The sequence below is a fragment of the Platalea leucorodia genome (genome assembly GCF_965183815.1).
Source record: "Platalea leucorodia genome assembly, chromosome: 1".
NCBI lineage: Eukaryota > Metazoa > Chordata > Aves > Pelecaniformes > Threskiornithidae > Platalea > Platalea leucorodia.
Window position 1 is genome coordinate 82,049,082 of NC_138823.1, and position 18,784 is coordinate 82,067,865.

General features: G+C 42.5%; 1 protein-coding gene across 3 annotated transcripts in view; it reads right to left on the reverse strand.

The window, feature by feature from the left end:
- ANKH (ANKH inorganic pyrophosphate transport regulator) overlaps positions 1 to 18,784 on the reverse strand; it is a 102,769-nt gene that overhangs the window by 43,308 nt on the left and 40,677 nt on the right. Inside the window, exons 2-3 of one of the 3 annotated variants that reach the window (XM_082328674.1) lie at positions 18,165 to 18,458; positions 1,461 to 1,677 (exon numbers count right to left, since the gene is read on the reverse strand). In XM_082328674.1, the coding sequence (XP_082184800.1) occupies positions 1,461 to 1,632 (172 nt within the window). In that variant the 5' untranslated portion in view covers positions 1,633 to 1,677; positions 18,165 to 18,458. The remainder of the gene's footprint in view (positions 1 to 1,460; positions 1,678 to 18,164; positions 18,459 to 18,784) is intronic. The other 2 variants (XM_082328675.1, XM_082328676.1) reach the window with 2 other exon arrangements.

Below are 18,784 nucleotides of genomic sequence, written 5' to 3' on the forward strand. Positions count from 1 at the left end.
ATTATGACTGTAACACGGAGTAAAGGTAAACAGCACAGGGCTGCTGTATCAGTGGTGGAACAGGAGATGTGATGATCAAACAACCTGGAGTGCTTGGGAGGCATATAAAGCTGGTGAATATAGCTGGCAGCCTGTTAAAGGATAAGAGCAGGGGCATCCGTATTTACCAGATGGCTCTTGTACCTACTTTGGCAGGAACTGAAATAGTCTAGTCTATTCTATTCTATTCTATTCTATTCTATTCTATTCTATTCTATTCTATTCTATTCTATTCTATAAGCTCACCAGCAGCACGTGCTGCTCTTGAGATACTAACAGCATGATAATGAATGGTGCCTCACTTCCAGGCCACTCTGTAATTTCGCAGCAATTCTGGATATTGCCACCATACTCGCATTTCCCATCTTTCTGCGACGGAATGACCCCCTACTGCTGGTCATCCAACTCAACCCTACTGCCTGTCAACCAACACATGCCCCCGTAGGCTGTTGCATTACCTCCCTCCTCCCATCCCTTAGAGCTCCCAGCTTTTAGGATTTTACCTGTTGAATGCAATGCACTCTCTGCTTCTTCCTCCAGCATCTCCTGTTCCTTGCTGCTGAGGTCCAGAGGTTTCGGCTCTGTAGAATGAGCCAGAAGGTGCAGCGAATCCGGTACGGTTCTTGGAGAGGAGGAAGTTAAAGTCTTCCAGGTCACGTGGCTTTTTATTGCTGTGGCTGATGCTTGGGTTGATATCCCATTTCTTCAGGCTCTCAGAAACTGGCAAATCCTGTGGCTGCCTTACTTTTTATGTTCAGTTCGTATCTCCTTATGTATTTTCTTTGTTTCAGAGTACACTCAGGGAGCGGGTCTCAGTGTGGCATAAAGTGCTCTTAGTAACTACTTCTTATCTTACAGATTAATTATTCAACAGAAGTGGATGATGACTAGCACTAGTAGGGAGTAATACCTGGTATTTTAATGAGGATGCTGGCACCTACTTGCTCAGAGTTTTGTACTGTGAGATAAGTAGGAAAGGGGTATAGAGAGAGCACACCGACAATGCCACCAAGTTCTGACCAACAGCCCTACCAAGCACAGCTTGAAGTCCTGCTAAACCCATTTGGGCAGATATTGCTAGTTGATCCTCACTACCTAACGGTAAGACTGAGCTATCAGCTTCATGCAACCTGTCAACCTTGCCAAAGTTTTGCTCGCACACCTGACTGAAAGAGATCAGCAGTGTGTTTTGCTGCCAGGCAGGAGAGCCCTGGGGGTGGAAGCTGCCACTTAACAACCTGTTTAAAAAGTCATAAAAACTGCATGGACGGGCATGATACCAGCCCAAGAGATTTAATCTCTTTTGCATCTCCTGTTGCACTTTTACAAATGAAATCTTAAGCCTACAGATTAATCATTTTGAAGAATAGGAGAAGGAAGCAAATTAAAAGACGACTTAATTAGATGTGAAGTGACCTTACCTATTAAGGTATGAAATACAGCAGCTACAGCGCCAGCCACAACCATGCACAAAACTGCTTTGGTCCTGTCTCGCTTGCTGTTCACAAACACCAGACCTACATTTTTGAAGTCACTCATCGGACCCGTGAAGAACTTCATCAGGGAGTATGCCAGCCCATAGCTGGCCAGCATTTCCACAGCATCTTCCTTGACAGCAGCGATGCCCCTATTCAAGGCCTGTTGAAACACAGAAAGAGCAAATAATGTAGCACATGTGGAAGTGTACCAAAACCAATCTTCTGCAGCCGGTTTCTGAAGGAACAAGCAAGTGCAGCTCATTGTTTTCACCCCAAGTCAGACCTTATTTCTCTGGGTTCAGCAGCACTAACTTGTAACTTGTGACACAGGCAACCTCATAATTTCATACGGACAGTAAATTCAAGTCAAGTAGACTTGGAGATAAGGTAAATATCTATTTCTAAAGTATATAATGGAACTCCTGCTACACCAGAAGTCAGTCTCTTTCCTCTTTAAAGTAATTTTATGACCTGCTAATAATCATGGATGACACAAGACCATTTAAATGTCGCTTTGAGGTCTCAGCCCTGAATTGAACAAAGCACAGTCCTTGCAGGCCATCTTTACAGGTAAAACTCTGACATTATTACATGCTGAAATTTCAGGAGCTCAAATCTTTTTTCAGTGTAATGAGCTTTTCACTACATCCCATGTAATTGTTGTGAATAGCTGATATTATCCTATGAGGTTTATTATGAAACTAGGCCAAATATGCCTGTGAGAAAACACGTCTTCTCCTTTCATGTATTTCACAAGGTTCTGATCCTGTATTCATTTATATCTCCTTGTAGCATATTTTAAAAGAAATACACCACATGTATTTCAAGACATATTCAGGTTCAACTAACCTACTAATTCATTCTAGGTCCGTAATTAGGAAATGTCTGCCAATGAATCACTGAGAATTAGATGGATTATTTCTATAACTACGGTGAACCATAGAAAAAATGTGTAACATTGCTTCAGATTCCAGCTTGCACCAAAATGCTTCTAAAATATTGAATAAAAATGACAGAATGACAAATTTTATCTGCAGTGTGACAGCATCAATCATCTGGTACACCCAGCAAACTGTTAAAACAAGATTAGATTCAAAAAGCATGAAGGATGAAATACAACTTGTTTTCACAAGTATTTAGTTCCTATGGGTTACAGCTGATGTGTCCTGACAGGGCCATGGCAATGAGGCCAACCAGGAACATCTCGCCAACCTACCCTCCAATCTCAGTCTATCCGCTTACACAGCAGCTCTAATACCGCTTTTTCTGAATGAACAAACCAGACAGAGTATCATCAGGTAATTGTGGTGAAGTCCTTCCATTTCAAATGTAAGCTTAGTCTTTTTGTTGCAGTCTTTTGACTTTTTTTTCCCTTCCAGAGACCATATAAGCAAGCAACTCCCATTGACTTCAAAAGAAACCGCATCCCCACAGAGAAATGAGCGTTTTTCCTACTGTTCTTTTCTACTCTTTCTGTGAAATGTGCTTAATTTTTAAAACTAAAGCTGCACTGTCAACATAGCAAAAAGCTGTGGAAAATACCAACTTCTCCATCCTTGATATCTGCCAAATCTCTCTCTTGCAACGTGCTCTGACCTGAACACCTAAGGCTCCAAATCATAGAATCATAGAATCATAGAATTGTCAAGGTTGGAAAAGACCCTTAAGATCATCGAGTCCAACCGTTAACCTATCACTGCCAAGTCCGTCTATACCATGTCTTGCTCCAGTTTGTCCCTTCCTGAAAATACCACGTGTTAGATATGGAATATCTGCAGCTGCTATATGCAACCTTTTTTGGGGTATAGATAATTCCATCATCTATTGCATCGATAAGAGTTCAAACTATATTTAATCTGCAGATGACAAAACCACTAGTGGGTGCATAAAACTGTACTGAAACAATTTGTGGAAAAGACTGTAGCCTCTGAAATGAATGGTCAAGTTTAGCTGTCTTTCTTTTGTGATGATGCTCGTGATGATGTTGTAATCGATATCAAGGTGTATACAGAGTTATAATCTTTGCATTTAAACTTCCTAAAGATGCTGAAGCTCCCTGTTGCTGTTGCCAGTACTAGGCAAATAGCCTTAGATTATGTCATATAGAGGGTCCCTTGATCATGGCTTTTCCCTCTCTTTTCGGTTGTCAACAGTGAAATATTTCTGGCAGCTTCAACTTAAAAAGAAACAGGTAACCAATTTCAGGTAGTCTGGTTTAAAAGCTTCTCGTCACATGTAAAGAGCTGAATTATCTCCAGCACAGTTTCACAAGCACAAGTGCTTCCTTCCTGGTTTGGACAGCTACTGAATACCAGAGTCCGTGGAAGATACTAACCCACTTCTGACAAGGTCCCTGGGATAAACGTGGCTTTAAGAAATGACATTTTGTCAAGAGGCACAGCACTACGATCCCTCTGCAGAGAGACAAATCTTTGCCGAGCACAGTCCTCAAGCCAGTGAAACTAGCTCCGTGTGACTTTGGCCCCAGCGTAACTACATTTTCCACCTAAGCAGGACAGACAGAAAGACTTGAGCACTCTTCTTTCTCTCCCTCTCTGGTTTTACAGGTTTAACTCTGATCTCTTTTGTATGAATAAACGACACCCAAGTAGATACTTCTGAGTAACTTTCTCCAGAGACACACTGTGTACCAGGTAAGGTAAGGTAAGGTAAATTGGCAAAATCCAAAAGGGACTTTTGTAAGAGGTATGTTGCCATTAATTCATACTCCTGTGGAATGGTTGGCTGACACGATGAAATACTCTAGAAGCTAGCCCTGAAAAAGCAATCCTCCTAAATGCTTCTTTGGAAAGATCCTTAGGAAATGAACAGTCAATAGGGCTGTGTACTGACTGTTTAGCTTCTGCAGCTTTCTTTTTCCTTTTTCACTTTAAGATGGCAATGCAAAAGGTTCTTCATCCTCGACTTCCAAACACTATATAAGAACCAGTGTAGCTTTTCTACCCCACGTACCTTAGAATATTTTTGCTACTGAAGCTACTGATGTCATATTTGGTATCTTTAAAACCACAAGAAATCCCAGACACTTGATAAAGTTGCTTTGGGGTGCAATATGAAAGACACAGGGACTTGATCTTTCACGGCATGCCAGCCATGCAGTTGGTAATCTTCCAGTCTAATTTCCTGTTAGATTTCCAATTAAATCTCTCATAAAGGAAGAAAAATATAAACCAGGGCAAGGTCTCAATTTTTTTATCTGACTCTATTTTGTACACTTTTTGTGTGAACAAAAATCAATAACAAAACTTCATCATTAGCATCTGTATTCCATGTTTGTGTCACACACAACAGAGCATATCTCTACAAAGATTTGTGTAGCTTGTCAACGAAATCGCATAGAACTAGGTAGTAATAATGACAATATTTAATATGACAAGTTAGCTTGATCATACATTTTTCAGATGTCATCTTACTTTCAGCTAGCTTATTCACACCAAACTTGAAGAGAGAACTAGGAAATCCAGATGCTCTAAGAAAGAGTATTGTTGATGGCACCTTCTCCTGAGTTTTTAATGAACAGCTAACCTAATATGGTAGTAGGTGAAAATGTCACAGCAAATCACTATTCATCAAGCGTGATTAAAACGAAGCCACTGACATTGCTGACCCTTCTTTTAGAAATAACAGAAAAAAAGCACACAATACTTCCAGGCTGACCATGATCCGGTAGGTACATGAACAGGTTAGTTGAAGCAAGTCACATTCCTAAAACACTTCTCAAAAAGGAAGGCACCAAGATCTAGAGCTACTTCTGTGCAATGTCTTCTATAACACATTATGTTATCAGTAGAAAGATGAAATCTTTACTATAGGACCCGGTAACAACCCCTTGAGCCCTTTTTTATGAATAATTGTGTGCTGTCTCTAATGTTCACTAAAATCAGAGAGGACTAACATTTTTAAATTCCCATCCAAAAGATTCAAGTCAGAGCAGCATCAAATAATACACTTAATGGCATTTCAAGCCACTAACCACATCTTTACAATTGGGTACTGCAGCTGGCTTTATCCTCTTAGAAGGAACATACGAGACCTCTATCAGATTTCTAGGACATGCATAATGGATGAATCCAACAAACTTCTGCATGCAAAGGCAGTGATTTAAAAAGCGACAATTTTGAGAAAAATGTCAAGGGTCCAGCTTGTCCTATTTTGCATGAGCTTTCAGCTCTATTCACTAATGTTGGCAGAAAAGGTTTGGTTCCAATCTACAGCTACACACCTCTGTTGCCAAAAATTCAAAGTCTGTCTCTTAAGCTGGTTCTATAGAGTTTGACCGTTTCTCACGTGATCCTCCCCTCCCAGAGACTACTGGATGACTGATGTTTTATTTTGTATTGGATTAGACAGATAAAAGCATAAAAAAATCCACTGAGAAAGCCACACCTATTGTATATGTCGTCTTCTGCTTTTAAACATGTTTTATTACCTACATACTGCACACAATTTCAATAGTCTATATCTAATTAGAAGGGTACATTTTCTACTTCATTTGAAGTTAACTATTGACTATGCAGTCCATACTTGACCAGTGCATGTGTTTCAAATAATAGCAAGTAAAATCCAAGAAATTTAATTCTTGTCAGTCCTCAATTTTGCTTATCCTAGAAAAGCAGACTGTGACCTAGTGGCAGCTGGCACGTTCCTACGGCTTCTTCAGTTTGAAGCTGGGATTCTGCCTGAGCTCTTTTCGAGTCTGTTCCAGCTGTACCTAAAGGTGACATCAAAAACCTGCTCAATTTGGCAGTAACTTGGCTAAATGTATGTTTGGTTCCCTCTCTCCCTACATCTTTCTTCCTATCTGCCCTCCCCTAAGAAAACGGAAGAGAGCCAAAGTATCCAAAGCAAGGTGACGTAGGAAACAGTCTTTCTCCTGTGTCAAATAATCCCTCTCCTGATGATTGTTGGCTGAGTTTTCATTTACTAAATCCTGTCACAATGAAATCTTCAGCATCAAATGCACCAGTTGGCTCTGGCTGTTCTGTCTCCCTCTGTCATCAGCTGCACTGCCAGAAGGACACCTGACAGATCCGATGCTCTATAAGCATGGCATAATCAGACCACTGTGTCGGTGCTACCTGAGTGTTATCCCATCTGCATCTCTGCTCCTGGCTGGGTTTCTCGTAAAGGCAGGAGCCACTGGTAGGCAATTTGAGGGAAATAGCTAGTGTTCTGTGTAAGACTTCCATGGACGTAGACAGAGAAGTGGGAGAAAATGGGGTAAAAATAGCACGCACACATTTATACTGGCTCAAGATTCCCCAAACATGGTGTATGAAGAGAGAGCCCTGAAGGGTAGAGGGAGTCTGACCTTGTAGCTTGAAAATGATGACTGAGGAGCATTCATTGTTTTGGGCCTTTTTTTTGGTTTGGGTGTTGTTTTGCTTTGTTTTGCAACACTTTTACCCTAATTCAGTATCTCTAATTTTGGGTCAGCATCTGTTGTAGATCGTGTGTCAGGTGACTGAAATGCCATCTGAGGTCAATTCCTATCAGCCCACTATGAAAATATTTGACTTCCCCCCGGCCCCTGATTAAAGCTGGCCCTAAGAGAACAGCTAGTCACCCCTGTCCACAGCGCTGCAAGTGCTGACATCAGTTCGACCCACTGAAATAATCCAAGTCTCCAGCAAGAGACGGCAGCCCTGACCCCCATTCTGAAGGAAGAAGAGATAGATACCCATCCCAGGAGAGGGACACCTAGACACCTCCATGGTATCCTTTGAAGAGCCCTGAAAATGAGAGCTGAAGTTCTTCTGTCTCTTGCTGCTTCCTAATTCAAAAGAAACTGGAAATGCAGGGCAGGTATCATAGCTTTATCTTAAAAAAAATGTTAGTGTACCAAAATTTCCATCGAATTTACTCTGTCTGCTTAAGTAAAAAGAACATGGCCTAGAAGAAAGTCCATGTACCCTGTGAAACAAAAAAACCAAGCCATGAAGACCAGGACGCAATCTAACAATTTTTTCCCCATTCACCTTCCTGGGCAGCAATGAACACTTTTGCATGATTCCTACTCTTATCTGAAATGCCTGCTACTCTGTGACCACGACCAGGCTCTCCATTTTACTTGTTGACACTATCCACTCACTATACAATGTCAAGGCTGTATGAAAGTGTGTCCTGGGAGAAGTTTAAATAAAGACTCTAAATCCAAAATAGCATAATTTTTGAGCACTTGCGGCTTTCACTTGACCTGGGATACATCAGGGAACAGCACTTCCTAACAGGCACAGCCAGGAGGTGTAAGAATAGGAGCGGTGGCAACAGAGAAGTCAGTGAAAATGGGAAGTCCTTCCCATTGCAAGAACTAATGCAGAGGAGGACATGTCAGGGTGCTGGAAGAGTAGCTACGACACACTACCCTAGGGCACCTACAGCCTATGTCTAGATTCATGAACAACAACCAGCAGAACAAGGCAGAGAATAATACAAAAAACACAGGAGACTGGAGAAGATAATGGCGCAGGACCACAGGAGAGAAACCGGACTCCGTGAAGGCAAAACGTGCCTCACGCAAAACCACATTTGACCAAGTGCCAGAATGTTTACAACAGGGAGCAATCTTGGAGGGGGGAATCAGTTGCTGCAGATGGTTGCCTCCCTGCGGGACAGAGAACAGTGATCCCGAAGCCAAGAGAGCTATGAGCCATGACGGTGGGAAGCCCTTCAGGACATATTCCCCAGGTAGTGTCTATTGAATGGGGATGGCTGACACCTGGATGAACGAGACCTAAACCACTGCCATTTCCACTGACGGCTGTGGAGAAATCCATCCCCTGAGGTGACACCATAACCATTAACTTTTCCTGGCCTTTTTAGGCAAGCAGTGCTTGTTGGGACACAGGACAGAAGCAAAATCAACATGTCAGAGATACTCCCCTGCATTATGACTTCCCTGGTATCCTCCGGCTGATGCTAATCAACTGTCCAAAATGTATTTAAGGTTAAAGTCGCAAGGGAATGCTTTGATCTCAAAGCAGTATGTGAGCTTTTCATTCAGGTTTCCCTGGAGCTCATCCACAAAGGTGAGAAGCATTTGTGATCACATCACAGAAGCATGGCTAACTCTAGGCCGAGGTTATTTGCCTCCAGATCTTCTTCACATGGAGGCCAGAGACTCCTTTTCTTTCAAAAACTATTTCTGTTTCTAAGTCTATGAGTACAGACAAATAAAATTAAGACATAATTTGAGACACATAAAAGCAGGAAAAGGTTGGCTCCCTGTCTCTTCAAAATGCCCTGTGGAATAGCTATCATTTCTTCACCAAATTCCATTTTGATTACTTTTAAGCGCTAGAAAACACTGAGGAGGATACAAATGCATATCATATGTATCTACACACAAAGAATATTTGCCTTAATCACAAGTGATACAGTATCTGCAGCAATGCTCCTTCTTTTGTTTTTAATTTCTCACAGAAACAGGCTCTGTTCTCTTCCTCACATTATACCCCCAAAGTAAAAAGTAAGCTGATTTACTATCAATCATCAGTTGCATATTTCATAAAATCACATTTTCTCATGTTTATAAATTGAATCTCTGCAAGGACTGTTATAAGACTTGTTTGTATGCACACAGCAAATTTAATCTACACAGGTCCCATACCTGTCAGTCTCTCACAACTCTGGCATATTGCCTTTTTACTAGCATTAACTCCGTCTCTGCTGAAATACTCCTCGCGTCCCTCACCTCCTGAAATGGAGATTGCCACTCTCTCCGTGATCACACCTTCCCCCTAGGCTGCGAAGCGCACAGGCAGGTTCGGGCTGTAAGGGGCCCTTGGGGGCCAGCTTAGAGGGCTGCCCCAGGCGGAACATCTGGGAGGTGTGGAGCAGACCCCACACCCTCCCTGGGCAGCCACCCTGAGAGGCCGCCCTCACTCTGAACCTTAGCATCTAACCAGAACTGGCATCTGAAGATCCCTGGCCATCTCCCTTGCACGTTAAAACACGCTCTCCCGCCAGCGAAGGCCGCGCTCCTAGCATTGGCCCGGATTTCCATTTCCCGCATTTCCCCTTCCTTTCCCGAAGCCTCTTTTGCTTCATCGCTCTGTACCACTTCTCCTCGCTGCTGTCTTTCACCGAAGATCTTGTCCTTGACAATAATTCACCTGTATTTTCACCTCATGGCAAGAAATTATTTAGCCCCACTTGCCTTCCAATTTTCATCCTTCCTGTTCTGCTGTTATTAGCTTTTTCATAGATATAACTTACCATACAGTAGAACAGTATTCTTCAGTAATTTAATGTTGTATTTGTTTCTTTTGTACTTCTAAGTTCATGCATTACATATGAAGCTAGGCTTTTGCTTTCTCATTGTTTCACATGTTATAAGTAGTTCTCTTAAGCGGTATTTTTTCACATAAGGTTACCTGATGCTCCCAATTACAAGACCCTGTATCCAATGCAAGTCTACTTTTTCCCCTTAAAAAAAAATCAGTCTAGACAAAGACCCAAATTGAAAAAAAAAAAGTCCAAGTAACTATTTATATGTATCTGCAAAAGTACTTTTGCCCATTGCGAGAATAAGGAAAATTAATGAGGTTTGTCCCTGGCTTGTAGATTTTTAACCATTTTCCTTAAACTTTTCACATTAAAAAAATCTTAACACATGCAGAATTTGGTGAAAATTTCTGAAATTTGGCAGAGGCTATCAAAAGTGCCTTTAAAACAGACCAAAACTTGGCGAAGTATCTGCAAACTCTGAGTTGCACAGGTTCGGTAGAACTTGTTAAACTACTTTAACTGCAGAGAAATCTTGTCTATGTTACAGCTGTGCTGAGTGTGCTCCTGGGCATTAAGCTTAGAGCAGCGAAGGTCAAGCACCATGCAGCAGAGACTGAGTAGGTTCGAGTCCTTGAGGTGCCAGGAGACAAGGAAACACTATCTGTATCATTAGCTCAAAGCAAAAGGGAAAGCATTTCTCTTCCCATGGACTGAAGATGCAGTACCCTACAAAGACTACTTTCTCTCAGGAACTGTGAGGTGGTTTATTCTCCTATGTTGGCTCTTGTGGGAAGTACCCTGGAGGCCAGATCTGTAAAATTTGCTTTTATTGCTTCATCGCTCTTATTTTTGTACACTTCCCACTCTTTGTTAGTGATTAAGAGCCCATGTCCTCCTACTTGGAAGACTAATAATTGGCATTTCCTCTCAATTCTCTTTCCACGTGGAATGTAAGGGATGTAATAATTATACCCTGCAAAGCCTGCGAGAGCCAACAATCAAATTTGAGGCTGTCAATACTGCAGCAAAATATTTTAGTATCATCACACGTACTATCCTACTATTTCATGGCTGCTCTAGAGATTACCCTACTGCTGCTATCGTTCAGAGTTACCAATTTTGCCACAGTCAAAACTGGTAGTCAGTTGGGAAGGGTGGGTTACTTTGTTGGAGTATGGCCATGCAAACAGCTATTTTTGGGTTTGGTGTAAAAAAGAAGTGAAAGCCTCCCAAGATGGATGTCCTGTGAGGGGAACCTTCTGTGAAATCAGCAGCTGATCCCTTTGGGAAATAACCCCTTGAGAGACACTTAGTTCAGTGGTAGATGTCTAGGCTGCTTTGACTGCAGAAGATGGCGAAGTTCAGCCTCAGTGACAACACGCAGCATGGGACCAAAACAGTTTCGGATAACAGGGCTGTAAGGGAAGACACTCACTGTGCAAAAGTAGTCCTTAAATCACTTTCAGATGTGACTAAAGCGCAAGTTAGTTACTCAAAAGTTGAAAATGTCAGAATTAGGGGGGGCTATCTTTTGGTGTCTGCCCGCCCCTCCCTCCCCCAGTGTAGTTCAAATTCATCAGCAGCCAGCAGCAGACCAAAGTAACCGTAGCTTGAAAACTGCAACCCCTCTGTTGTCAGCGGAGCTCCCGTAGTCATTCAGAGCTCCCTGGAAGTGTCATCACATATGCCTGCTAGGCAAAATATGTAAAGCGACCAAGTCTTTGCCGTTTAATGAACATTACTTGTACATGATGAAAGGCTAAAGCAAACTGAAGCAAGTGTCTGCAGGTTTTGTTCATTCAGCTTGGGTAAATGTTCTCCCTCTCTCACTGCAGGCAGGAGAGGTAAGGACCCTGCTGAGCAAACGCACAAAATTCTTGACTTGTCATATGGCTGGGCTTACGAAGAAGAAAGGCAAATAATTGCAGTTTGGTCTTTCATCCTCTTCAATACTGCACTATGTCAAAAAAAAAAGAGAACAATCTATAAAGTACATGTCAAGGCTACTGTGATTACAAAAAATACACATAACTATCAAATAAGGCTTCTGTGCCTGACTTGAGAAGTGGGAGCTTGCCCAGCTGCCCCTGAACGCGTTGTACAGCCCTACCTTTATGTGCACTTAGTGCACTACGCAATGATCTGTTCTCCATTATCTTATTCTTAAAGCATTTACTTCCCCATGTGGCCCAGCATGGACTTGTTACTTATGTTCCAGGGCTTTGCCCAACATCAGCCGAGCAGAACATATTTGAGGTCTGTGATTTTCATCAGCTGTTGTGTCAGGAGCAGGGAGCACAGCTGGTTAAGGCCCATCATTAAGCAGCTGTTCCCTCCAGCATGCTGCCGGCTAGGCAAAGCACAGTTTGGGCTACACAAAGCAGAGTTTGTTAGGTGCGAGTGCCTGCGACTGCAAGTGTAGAGCTGCCAGATTAGCTCATGTCTTAATTGCTTAGAAGCCACAAATAGAGGGCATCCAGATCACCAGCCTAAATACAAACTTGGTGTTTCCACTGCTGGAAACACCCATAGTAAACAAAGTCCATAACATCGGTAAGAAAACCTTTAATTTGTACCTGTTTTTCTTTCCCTTCCATTCTTATTCTTTGTACCAGCTTTATTAGTAGGAGATCAAAGTTATTCAGTTGAATTGGAAACAAACTGTGGATAGTGACAGTGATTTCCTTTCTCTACGACTGGTGAATTCATTGCAAAACACGCTTTGAAGCACTTCCAGTTATTACAGCACTTTCCAATACTCAAATACCTGCAGAAAGCAACAGTCTCACTGAACTGGTAACTCTGCCTCTAGATTTTGACCTAATGTACCTGTTTAAGATAAATGGGAAGTGGGTGGTAAAGATGTGGGAGTGGAGGAAGACAAAAAGGAGAATGGGTAGACTTTCTCCAAAGTAAAATTTTTCTCTCAGAAAATCTAATCTTCTACGCCCCCAGCCTAAGTTTTGAGAACCTTGAACTCCAGTCCCAGTTCTTGCAGGTGGTGTTGACAGGATTGGCTAACATTTCCTTTTAAAAATAGCTCGACTGCTTCTCTTGGTATCCAGTGACATGAAGTCAACAAGTCAACTCACAATGAAATTATGGCAGACGGGTTTTTCCAGGCAGTAGGTGGACAGAGCACAGATAACTAAGAAGTTTCTCTTGAAATCATGCACTCTTTTTGAAACCCCCTATCTTTCACAAGGGGAAGCACAGTAATATCTCTACGCAAGCAAGGCAGAAAATACCCTCTCTGGCCTAGAAGAGCAGGAGGCCATGGGAGAACCTGATTACTGTTGCTTATATGATCTCATGGCAGCTGGGAGCCCAACTGCTGCTGTTATAATAGTAACTGGCTTTCCATGGTAATGGAAATACAGGTAAAATACCAATTAATCTGAAATGCAATCAGGCTAGATATGTTCTGTCCTTACTGGATTCGATAATAAAGAGGAGAACTGGAAAATGTATCAACGTTTCAAGCTTTTCCTCTGTACTTCCTGGGAACACATAAGTTACAGAGGGAGACAAAAGGTGTTCTTTCTGAATATACTGGGACAGACAAACCCTAGAGCCAGGGGTTCGCTGGAGTAACCTCTAAATGCCTGGCAATAATGAATCCTGTTACATCTTCACCAAATCCTTGGCTAATGCTTCTACTAAGCATTCCTTAAGCAGTACCTAGGCAGCCTTCTCCTCAGGGAAGAAGAGACTTGGAAACACCCGTGGAGTTGTAGCAAGCCTTGTAACTTTTATTTCTGTGTGTCTGGCAGGGGTGAGTCTTAACCAGAAGTGCAGTCACAAGTGACTTTGTGCGTGTTCTTGATTATGCCAACTATGTGGTATCATTTGATGCTTAATCTAATTTCAGAGATGTCTACCCCTGGGTTCACAAAATCCAAATTCAAGAAAATATATATTTTTATATCTCTTCCAGCTGGATGGGTTCCTCCATTAATCGAGGAGGTGTACATGGTGCTGCAGTAATTCTTAAATGGGTTCTGCTGCCGAACAGCATCTCTACAGACACCTTCAGCAACACAGCACCCGCAATCATGAGACATCTGATATATAAGCTCAATGCTCTCTTAGCCTTGTGCCTACACCAAACTTAACTACAAGCTTAAAACTATCTTTACTGACATCCTTTCTCGTTCTTGCATTCCTTATGACCTGATGCAACGATCCCTTCTTACTAAAAGTGATTCTTTCAATAGCAATGAACATTTTTCTACTAACCCACTCCCTCTAACTCATCGACTTGAATTGCATAGTTAAAACTTATTAGCTCACTTTCATTTATTTTATACAAGCACAAGAACCTGACTTGTTCAGTAAAAACACCGACAGATTCCCAGAAGCTTAAGCGAAACTGATGCTGAAATGTCGTAGCACAACAGGTGATTTTGCCTCGCAGATTCTCTGTCTGAGTCACTGGTTTTAAATAATGGATTTCCTTACTCCTGGATTTCAAAAGTGGTAAGAAATGCAATGAAGATACACTATCTACCATGCTTTCACACCGGTACTCTACATTGTGCAGAGGTTTCCCTGGGTGAACAGCCTCCTGTCACTTTCCCGCACCCCCAGACCAGTCTTGTTCTGCTTCCTCAGTCATTTAACACCCTATCTCCATAAAGTCAGAGGAGGTGAAATCTCTTTTCTATCTTCTCCATACCTGAGGTTTTTGACCTCTTGCTGATAGGCAGGGAAGTGCACAGGATGTAAAACATTAATTCAGCACAGTTAAAATTTATCTCTGAGCTGCTGTAATATGAAACACAAAATTGGCTTCGGATGGGCATCCTGCCAAGACCCTTACCAAGGGGGAGAGAGTTGAGTTGAGTGTCACACTATGGCTGTTGCGGGGATTGAAAAATTGAGCTTGCTTGCTTTGATAGTGTAGTATGTACTATAAGCTATTTTCACTCAGTGAATTCTTCACCACACTTCCCTATCTACAAGAACAATGGATTAAAATTTATCCTTTGCTGAAATTTGCAGTGCCAAGAGGATAAAATACAATACAGGGTACAAGGCTGAAAAAAAAGAAGAAAAAAAGATAATAGAAGGACCAACATTACCATGGACAAGTTGATGGTCTCTCTAACTAGCTGTACTTTGCCTTAACAAAACTTGAAAACTGGCAGAGGGGGACACAAACCCAAACATGGCATATTTCTGTGATGATCTACCCAAACTGCCTGCATTCTGTCTGACTGCCCTGACAACTCTGGTAGGGCTTCGCAGTAAAGCAGGAAACAAAGGACACGTTTCAGCTCAGCTTCAGTTTCTGAAACTGTGGGTGTAAATAGCTTATGTTGTGTTTGCAGGTCCTCAGAAAAGTGTAGCACAAGAAACTCTACTGGCTTCATCCTTGGGGCTTAACGACAGGGTTTAAAATCCTGCTGCCTGTGTAACTTGCACACATATTCTATCCTCATTCTTTGTTTATTTAGAAGCACTGTTTTTCTACCTAAAACAATAACCACAGTGGATACTTCATTTTTAAAGCATGATGAGATGGACCGATAGAAAGCAGTGGATGCTCTGCCCATCATCACATTTCCACGGACTCCAGCTTCTGCGCTGGCGAAACTCTAGCCCTTAGAGGCTGCTGGGCTTGCTTTGTTCAGGTTTGCAGGGCAGTCAGGCAAAAGCATTAAGTGCTCCCAAAACACCTTCTGAAATGTGACGATGCTAGGGCCGCAAACTTGGACCGCAATGGACATACCATCTTGGGGTAAATATCACGCTGAAGCTTTTGTAGGGGTGGTGCGTAATACTAGAGTACAAACATTGCAGAAGCATGCACGAAGCCAACAGCACACAGTGATCCTGACAGAACTCTGTTTTTCGACTTGTGTGGTAGAAAAACTGAAATGAGGATATTCACAGCCACTGTGGAACACTTCTGGGAAGTGCCAGGAAGGCACAAAGATGACTGAGCCTCCAGGTGCCGGTCAGGAACAAATTAGTCTATGCCAGTCTTGACAAATAAATTATTTTGGACATCGGGGAAATGAAGTCCTGGAACAGACCTTCCAGAGTGGTAGCAGGAGCAAACATCTGAAATATTTTGAAGCAGTTACCACTGGTTGATGTCTTACGACAAAAGCTAGAAGGTGTGCTTGCAAAGAAAACGAAAATTTCTTTGAGATAATGCCGTGTGATGGTTTTAATTGCTACTCCCTCTGGTCATGTTCCTGCTGATAATCTGTTTGTTCTGAGCAGGCTAGAATAAGAAACTTGTTCATACTAGTCACAGGTCTCTAAGGAAAATTTATAACTGGAGCTAAAACCAGGTTATATTCTGCTGGAATGCAAGAAGTGCTCTAGCTTAGGAACTGCAGTCTAAGAGCCGTAGGAGTACTGTGGGATCATCCTCCAAAGCACTGTCATTTGGAAGTGGTGACCCTAAAGAGACAGCGATTGAAAACCAGCTTACTAGAACTGTAAAACCATAGTTCTCTACTCCAGCTATTTAAAGACTTCAGGAATGCTGCACAGCCCATATAATTTCTAAACTCTCTATTTGAAACTTGTTGCCCCAAAGAGTCAAAAACATGACTGTGATAAGAGCAAAGTGAAAACAGTGTCATGGCACGTCTCTTGAATAGTCTAACCTGTAGGTTAGATGATCCAAAAAGAGCCTTTCCCTTGGGTTACCCCAAATTTACTGCCAGCAGTGAATTTCCCGAAATTGGTTACTCTACTGTGACCACAGTGTAGGGCAGGACCCTCAACCCCCAGTGAGCTCCGGAGCCCAGTCCCCAGGAAAACATGCTCCTATGGCTGTTGCTGGTGGGTAACATACAGACCCCCATGGGTTTGTCCCTTGTGGGTTGATATAACAGCAACAGATTCAGCTTTCTTCAGGACATCATGCACTTTACCAAAGAGCAGTAGACGGTATCACAGAAAACAGCTTCTCACCTCTGCCCACCCTCAGATGCTTTTAGACCTTCTTCATGCTTTCCTCCTCTCACCCTCTCCCTCCTCGGCTGCATCCCCGGCGGATCTCACTCAGGTGTGGGGCAGGCACGTACACATTCCCTCGCCTGCCGGCCGAGCCGGACCCTGCTGGGCTCCAGCCGTTCTTGCGTCTCAGCTCTCATCACAGATAGCTGAACTAGCTTTAAAAGCACTGCAAATTGCCTCCTGCCCTGCCATGGGGTAAGACCAAATTGCCTTAAACATAAAAGCACTGTATTTTCATAAACTTAGAAGTAGAGGAAATATCTATATCTATATCTATATCTATATCTATATCTATATCTATATCTATATCTATATCTATATCTATATCTATCTGTATCTGTATCTGTATCTATACCTATACCTATACCTATACCTATACCTATACCTATTCATGCATATTTCATTGTCTATGAGGCAACTCCCTTACTACTTCTGTGTTCTCTTTTTGGAAGACCTGACTTTATGTTTCGACCTCATTTTAGTGTTTGATATTGGAGAAAATCCTTTGTTGAGGTTACAGTGGAGGGGAACTGTTGCTGTCACCGCAAATTTAAGCTACCAGTGTGACCGATTTGTTAACTCCAGGCAAGAGTGCCAAAAATCTTATTTTATAGTAGGAACTGAGCTGCAATAATTCTGTAACTCAATTAACAATCTCTTAAACAAATACGGTTAAAATCTGGGTGAAGAATTTAATTTCTTTTTTTAGCTATATGGCTTATTTCACTCTGAACAAAAGACAGGCCCACTCAATTACATATTCAAATAGTATAAGTTCTTTTTTTGCAGCCAGTAACAAAGTTGCTGCTGTTGATCAAAAGGCTTTAAGGAAAATAAGGTATTTCTTTTTATTACAGAGCTTTCGTGATGTCTTTCCCCCAGGAGACTATCTTGATTCCTTTTAATAAAGATGCTTTTGAGGAAGCAGATGCTTGTCACAGTGGTATCTAGTGGATTAAGCCTTTTCTCCCTGAAACTGGGGGGATTTATAACCCAAGAGCCTTGAATGATAGGCATTGTAAAATTAAAAGGCAGTTCTATTCTGAAGCTCTATTGCATGATTATCTTGAAACCCGAATAGCATAGGACAAAGAAGAATAGTTTGAACCTCTTTCGGTCATGGTATTTACTTGCCCCCCAATTTGGGGATGAACTCTTGAGCCCCAGTTTGGGCTAGCACAACTGTCTCCCCCCTCTGCTCTCAGACTTCTGGAGAAAGGTCTACAGCACTAATGGATGTACTGTCGATGATGGTAAACCCCAAAGTTTTCTGCTGAACCCCAGACGGCTGTGGCGGGAGGAACTGGCACGCTCTTCATGCTTGTGTAATGAGACTCGCAATGCAAACACTCAGCCTAGACCACGTTCCAGCCCCGCACGAGGCATTTCAGTGACAGAGGACCCCTCCCAACAGACCCGGTGGAGTGACAGCCTTTAAATCAAGCTAGCAGTGAAGCTGAGGGCGCGGGAAGGTACACCCCAGTCTGCTGACGTACTGCAGTCTGCATTCATTTCTCGGGAACGGGAAGCAATAGGGCGGTCACTCAGCCAGGGCCATCCTTGCTGACCGCAGTGGGAAAGCGCTCACCCTTGCAGCCAGCACAGGGGCAGGTGCCAGCTGATGGGCAGAAAGGCTTCTGGAGGAGTCAATGGAGCTGCATTAAATATCAAGCCGTGTTGTCAGAAGCATCTCTGGGAAAGAAACAAGGGCTATAAAGTAAAAAAAAAAAAAAAAGGAAAAAAATTAAAGGCCTTTGAAAAAGGCCATTGTATTTTTTGGTTAGAATTTTACAACAGCAGTAAGGACAGAGGAGACCATGAAGTCAACTGGGGGAAACAAAGCTGCACGTTTATCGCAAATGCTCTTTTGATGAGCCTGTTTGGCTGTACACACACATTTTATTTTCAAGGCGACAGTAGATCTCATGGTGGAACACTACCCAAGTCAGTGGGAAGCAGGACTGCTGGTTTCAGCTCACAAAAAATCCCAGTCTGCTGCGGACGCCTTTGCACAGGTCTGTGGGAGTACTGCTGGC